The sequence below is a fragment of the Uloborus diversus genome, chromosome 5 (assembly GCF_026930045.1).
Source record: "Uloborus diversus isolate 005 chromosome 5, Udiv.v.3.1, whole genome shotgun sequence".
NCBI lineage: Eukaryota > Metazoa > Arthropoda > Arachnida > Araneae > Uloboridae > Uloborus > Uloborus diversus.
In genome coordinates, this window is record NC_072735.1 from 162,186,154 (window position 1) to 162,191,323 (window position 5,170).

General features: G+C 34.2%; 1 protein-coding gene across 1 annotated transcript; it reads left to right on the forward strand.

Annotated features, from left to right (window-relative positions):
- The first annotated feature begins 221 nt into the window (after positions 1 to 221).
- On the forward strand, positions 222 to 4,841 carry LOC129223234 (putative nuclease HARBI1). Its single transcript, XM_054857799.1, has 4 exons — positions 222 to 455; positions 1,527 to 1,630; positions 3,212 to 3,496; positions 4,303 to 4,841. Exons 1-4 carry the CDS (start codon positions 222 to 224, stop codon positions 4,787 to 4,789), a joined length of 1,110 nt encoding a protein of 369 aa, XP_054713774.1. The 3' UTR covers positions 4,790 to 4,841.
- Positions 4,842 to 5,170: the final 329 nt, after the last annotated feature.

Below are 5,170 nucleotides of genomic sequence, written 5' to 3' on the forward strand. Positions count from 1 at the left end.
AAATTGATCTTCGTATGTTGCGGAGAGCATGCTTTCCGCTTGCACCGTACTAAAAAAGTGTACTAATGGAAATGCAGGGCGCGTTTCTAAACTCTCGGTCTTCGGTTGCTCCGATCTCGACCGGTCGTGGCTGTGACGTCACGGTCACCAACCGGTCGAAAGAAGTTTATAAACAAACGCGCGGTTTTTCCGGTCGATTTCGCTTTTCGCTTATTTTCGCAATGGAGCAAGCTGAAATATTAGAATTTATTTTTAGCAGTTCAGAATCTGATTCTGATTCCACTGAATCATCTTCTTCTTCTTCCGAAGATGATATTCTTCTATGTACTGATGTGAGGGAGAAAATTCCACGCATGGAAGGTTATTTTGAAAACATTGTGAGCCAAATGAGTGATGGAGTCTTTAAAAGTCATTTTCGTCTGCACATACATACCATGGAAAGAATTGAAAATATAGTATGGAGTGTTTCTTACTCATTTAATTATGAAACTCATGTATTACTGAGTACTTTCTCTTTAAAAGGGTTTGATATATCGCACCAAGGAAATTGACACAACTTATTAAAATTTGGAACAAAACGCACTAGTTATTGAATTTAAAATCTAAATTAAATGCCCTTTCTTGCCACATAGTTTTAACTGGTGGTTTTAACTTTCATAACTGGTGCTTTGGTGAAACATTTTTCAATTTTCATAGTTGAAGAAATATTTCTTAACTCAAAGATGCATTTTTAACAGGGATGTCCATAGGGATTTTTTTGTTTTAAAATTTTTTTAATTGATTTATTTTTAATTTGAATTATAAATTTTATTTTATTTCATACTTCTTATATTTAATTTCATTTATTTATTTAGTGTGTGTGTCACTGGTGTAGCACAGAACTTTTTTGATAAAATAATACTAATAATCGAAAAGTTTAAAAAAGTATTTTTAAAAAATAAATAAAAAAGAGAGAGCTAAAATTAAAAGGAAGAGAGTAAAATTAGGGGGGGGGGGGGGAATGGGCACCCCTGATTATTAATTTAACCAACAAAAACTATCCAGTTAACATCACATCAAAAAATTTTTTGCATGTATAGTAGTATTTGAGACAATTACTTAAAACTATAATGCAAAGCCTTGGTTTTCTCCAAAGCTGTTTTTTGGAGCGGTGTCTTTCCTTGCCTGGGTGCATTATATTCTTCATTATAACTCAGGGAAGTCACCGCACAAACTGCTCCATTGAAATATGTTGGGGAGGGTGTTTTGAGGGGTATTTTTCCCGTTTTTTTTGGGTTTGTGATATTTAGGGGGGTGGGCACCCCCGTTTTAACCTCTTATGTCTAAAATAAAATTCTTTCTTGCACCACATCTATGTTCCACATACAGTCGAATTCCGAAAACTCTAATATTCCTTTCTCTTAAAGTTTTTATCGTGTCACATAACTCGAAATACCCCCCCCCCCCCCCCAAAAAAAAAAAAAACATCCACTTATTTCTCTGTGTAAATGCGTCGCCTTGTGATTCATTTTATTTTTATTTCATAGGTGTCCGAGAGTTTTCAAGTGCAAGCTACTGGAAGACCATGTGTACCTTTGAAAAAGCAATTGCACATGGTCATTTGGTATTTAGCAACACCCGAATGTTACAGGTAAACCGAAATTTATATTTTCATCAATATGAATGACATAATTGCAGGCTAGTCATTTAGGGGACCGGGGGTGAAGTTGTCCTTCCTTCTTGTATCAAGAAATTAATACCGAATATCAGGGGCACCACTATACCAAGGATCCTGGCGGTTTAAACTGCCATTGAAAAAGCACGCAAATCTGGCGGGCCAAAAGATGACGAGTGTATCAAACAGGTGGCATCCAAGTTTTTTTAAAACCATCCTAAAGATGGACAGAGAATTTAGTTTATGGTTTAAAATGGAGTCAAGCAGTGAAACTGGATCCTGAGTACTATAAACAGAGCTGCCATCTGCAACAAAAAATGGTAGTTTCTACAAACTACAGCTTTGAACTACGAAGTCATGAAAATGTGTCCAAAACTTACAATTTTCTTTTTTTTTTCTTTGTAATCACAGGAAATTTTTCAATCCTTATAGATAATGTCCATAATATCATCATTCAAATAATATTGCTTTGTTAACAAAATCCTAGATGTGTGTTTAAAAATAAGCAAAATAATCTTACCACAATTAATGCAAAAAAAAAAAAACAATAAACCAATCATTATTAGTTTTTCCAAAGTAAAGTGTTACTTGTTTAGGAGAGAGGAAAAACTTTTTTCTGATGCGCAAGCAAAGGAGGGGACGCGCGCTCTTTTAACCCTGGTTAAAAATTCAAAAAGATTTTTTTTTTTTTTGACGAATTACGTTCACATGGCTTGATCAGTGATGTTCCCATCTACTTTTCTGAGGGTATACTCCTAGTAATCTATTACGCACAATTATTTCATTATATGAAAAATTTTGAATCTTGAGGGTATATGCTATATGTCTAAAAAAGGTTTGAGAGTATACCCTATGGGAACACCACTGGGCTCGATGTGGAACAGGCTTCAAATGCAATGCACTAAGAAACAGAATATTGCCTCTTAATGTAAATTATTCGTTGCGTATGTTGCATTTGTAATTAAAAATGTGCGGTTTACCCCTCCCCCTGCCACGTAAAACTCTGCTACTAACTTCGTTTTTCACTACTTGGCAACTCTGATTATAAGTTTGAACTTAATCATAAGCATAATATTCTTTTCAAAAATAATTTTCCTCCTAAAATTTTCGAAATTGTAGTCTTAAAAATGCGTTTTAGACCATCTTGGAGAAACGATTTAAGAACGACTTTAAAAAATGCAGTTAGTGTTTCCTCCAATTATGTTGAAAGCAGAGTGGCTTTAAGGGACTCTCTCCTAAAAATTGCAGTTCTAACAATTTAATTTTAGACGATTTTTGATGATGCGGGAGGAGAGATTTGGAGGCTCTCACTCAAAATTTTTTTGAAATTTATCGAAGAACTTAAAATTTTCTAGGGAAGGGAACCCAAACCTTTCCTTTCGATAGCTCGCATTTTTAGTTACTGTTTATTTTACAACCATCACTTTTAATGCTTAATTTTAAAGGTCAATATTTCAATGTGTATGAACAATATATGTCAGTTTGAAACATTATATTCTTACAATAGAAAATGTTTTGAATATTAGAATTAAAAAATTTTGTTCTTGCATCCTACAGATCTATATCTGACCGATTTGGTGTGTGCCCAAAAACACTGTGGAATTCAGTACAGAAAATATGTGCAATACTAGTGCAGAAAGCCCCAGAAATAATTAAATGGCCACAGTCGACAGAGCTACCTATAATCCAAAGTGAGTTTAAAAGGATGGCAGGAGTACCTGACGTAATAGGATGCATTGATGGGACACATATTCCCATCAAAGTGCCACTTGAGCACCCAGAAAGCTATATAAATAGACACAGTTTTGCATCTTTGGTTCTACAAGGCGTAGCAGACAACAAGTAAGACAACTCCTTTATTATAGAAATGAAATTTCTTGAGAAATTGTTTTTGTCATAAATGGTAGGTCACCTTACATTGAAACTTTCTATATCAAAACATTGTTGAAGCGCTTGAGTGTTAAAAGATGTTGATATATATATGATTGGGCTGCGGAGTTGGAGGAAAATTGACTGAGTTAGGCTCCTGTAATTTTAGGGCCTTTGACTCTGACTTTTTGACCCAAAAATCAATCCAAACATGACTCCTTAACTCCAACTTTTAGTTGCTAGCTCTGGCAGAGTACAACAAAAACAAAACTGCAGACTCTCGACACTTAAAGCCTTATACTACAGACTCCACAGTCCCTATGGAGATTTTTTTAAAAAAAAGAGGAGGGAAGAACACAACCCCTAGATACTAGAAAAAGGGAAAGATCAATATGTAAGTGCTGTAAAAGAAATACCACTAAGTTTTGTGAGCAGGATTAAAATTGAATATATATATATATATATATATATATAATGGTAAGTAACAAAAGGATGAAAAAACTTTTTTAAAAGAAGGGGGGATGAATTATTTAAAAAAAGAAAACTAAGCCAAAGAAAAAGAAAAGAGCGGCTGCTTTAAGATTGATCTTCATCAGCATTGGCAATCTGAAAGTATACAAAACACCAGTGGATAGATAAGCAAATGCACTCAAATCCAAATAATGCATATTTTGAAGTGGCAGCCAAATTTAGAAGAGAACAAAATGAATGTGTATATATATATATTTGTCCATTGATACTTAAAGTAGTTCTTAAATATATTTTTTTTTAATTTACAGATTAAAATTTCTTGACTGCTATGTTGGAGAAGTTGGCTGTGTCCATGATGCTAGAGTGTTCAGCAAATCTTTCCTAGGGCAAAACCTAAGAACAAAAGTTCCCCAACCTTACCATATTTTAGGAGACAAAGCTTATCCCTTAAGGAGTCAGTTACTGACTCCTTTTAGGGATAATGGCCATCTCACTGCCAGTGAAAGAAACTATAATCACCTTCACTCTCAAACGAGATGTACGGTGGAAAGGGCCTTTGGCTTATTGAAAGGTCGCTTTCGTAGGCTGAAGGGTATAGACATGACTGAAGTGGTGAACATTCCTGCTGTTATTATGGCTTGTTGTGTTCTCCACAACATTTGTCAGGGTTTAAATGATGAAACCGAAGAGGATGATGAGCCTCAGCCAAAAGAAAAAGCAACTGATGATGATGAGGAAACTTATTCCATATCTGGAGTAAATAAACGCCTCCAGATTATGCAATTGCTCGCCTAAAGATAATTTACAAAAATTATTAAGTATATTGCATTATGTTGTTAACATTATGTCTTTTAGTTGCAGAAATTATTGCATATCATTTTTAATGAAATAAAGATTTTGTTTTAATTTGTAGTGTTAAGTCTTTTATAGTGCATAGAATGTTTTTTTTAAGTTTTCTTTACTGCTCATTTTGTAGCATTAGTTATTCATCACTAAATGATAAATCATTTGAAGAACAGTAAAAAAGCAAGTATTTTTTTTTCTAAAGATTATTTCTTTAGTTACTTTCGCTGTCATAAGGCTCATTACAATTCCACTTACACGTGATATCTGCAAACAGATTTGCAGCTCAATCTCATTATTGGGTGGGTGGTTGTTTGTTACTAGTTCAAAGTC

Coding starts and splice junctions, on each gene's coding strand:
- LOC129223234 (XM_054857799.1), top strand. CDS start 222: ATGGAGCAAGCTGAAATATTAGAATTTATTTTTAGCAGTTCAGAATCT. Junction 1,631..3,211: donor GCAACACCCGAATGTTACAG/GTAAACCGAAAT, acceptor TGCATCCTACAG/ATCTATATCTGACCGATTTG. Junction 3,497..4,302: donor CAAGGCGTAGCAGACAACAA/GTAAGACAACTC, acceptor TTTAATTTACAG/ATTAAAATTTCTTGACTGCT.